The 686-nt window shown below is 33.5% G+C and overlaps 1 protein-coding gene across 1 annotated transcript in view; it reads left to right on the top strand.

The window, feature by feature from the left end:
- The window catches only part of USP48 (ubiquitin specific peptidase 48), a 47,070-nt gene that overhangs the window by 34,528 nt on the left and 11,856 nt on the right, over positions 1-686 (top strand). The window contains exon 7 of the mRNA XM_019668837.1: positions 114-261. Within this exon, the coding sequence (XP_019524382.1) occupies positions 114-261 (148 nt within the window). The remainder of the gene's footprint in view (positions 1-113; positions 262-686) is intronic.

Consider the following 686-nt stretch of genomic DNA (forward strand, 5'->3'; position numbering starts at 1 on the left):
ATGGGAGCTGTTAATTAAAGTGAAATTATGCCTTACCTCAGAGATTTGATCGCCCTTTAAAAATCTTTCCACATTCTAATTTTTTAAAATGAATATGTCTTATTCCTTATCAGGAAGAAAGATTAGAAGGAGACAATCGATACTTTTGTGAAAACTGTCAAAGCAAACAGAACGCAACAAGGAAAATCCGACTCCTTAGCCTCCCTTGCACTCTGAACCTACAGCTGATGCGTTTTGTCTTTGACAGGTCAGTGCGTGCAGGTGGTGGTTGTTGCTCATGGTGGACTAATGTCTACAGATTTTACCGTAGATAAGATAATAAAATGCTTATAATTTGAAACTTTAGATTTGAGGATGAAAGTTATAGATGGAGCAAGTCATTTTGAAATGCCACTATTTATCATGATTTTATTGCAAAATTCTCAAAGCAGCCAGCCTTATAAAACAGAACTAGAAAAGTAGAGAATTTTTATTTTTTTTTAATTCTAAAAAAGTATTTCAAAATGCAAAGGAAACGCAAACATTTGGGTAGGAACTAAATTACCATGATGTTCTGTATTATTGTGTAAGAACTTGAGTAAATTTTCTGCTCATTACAATACCCCCCCATCCCCATGGGAATATATCTTTTATAATTAAAGTCAGGCAATATTTGTATATGTGCATTTCTTTTGTAAAAAAGCAGG

Source organism: Hipposideros armiger, unplaced genomic scaffold (assembly GCF_001890085.2).
Source record: "Hipposideros armiger isolate ML-2016 unplaced genomic scaffold, ASM189008v1 scaffold_540, whole genome shotgun sequence".
Taxonomy (NCBI): Eukaryota; Metazoa; Chordata; class Mammalia; order Chiroptera; family Hipposideridae; genus Hipposideros; species Hipposideros armiger.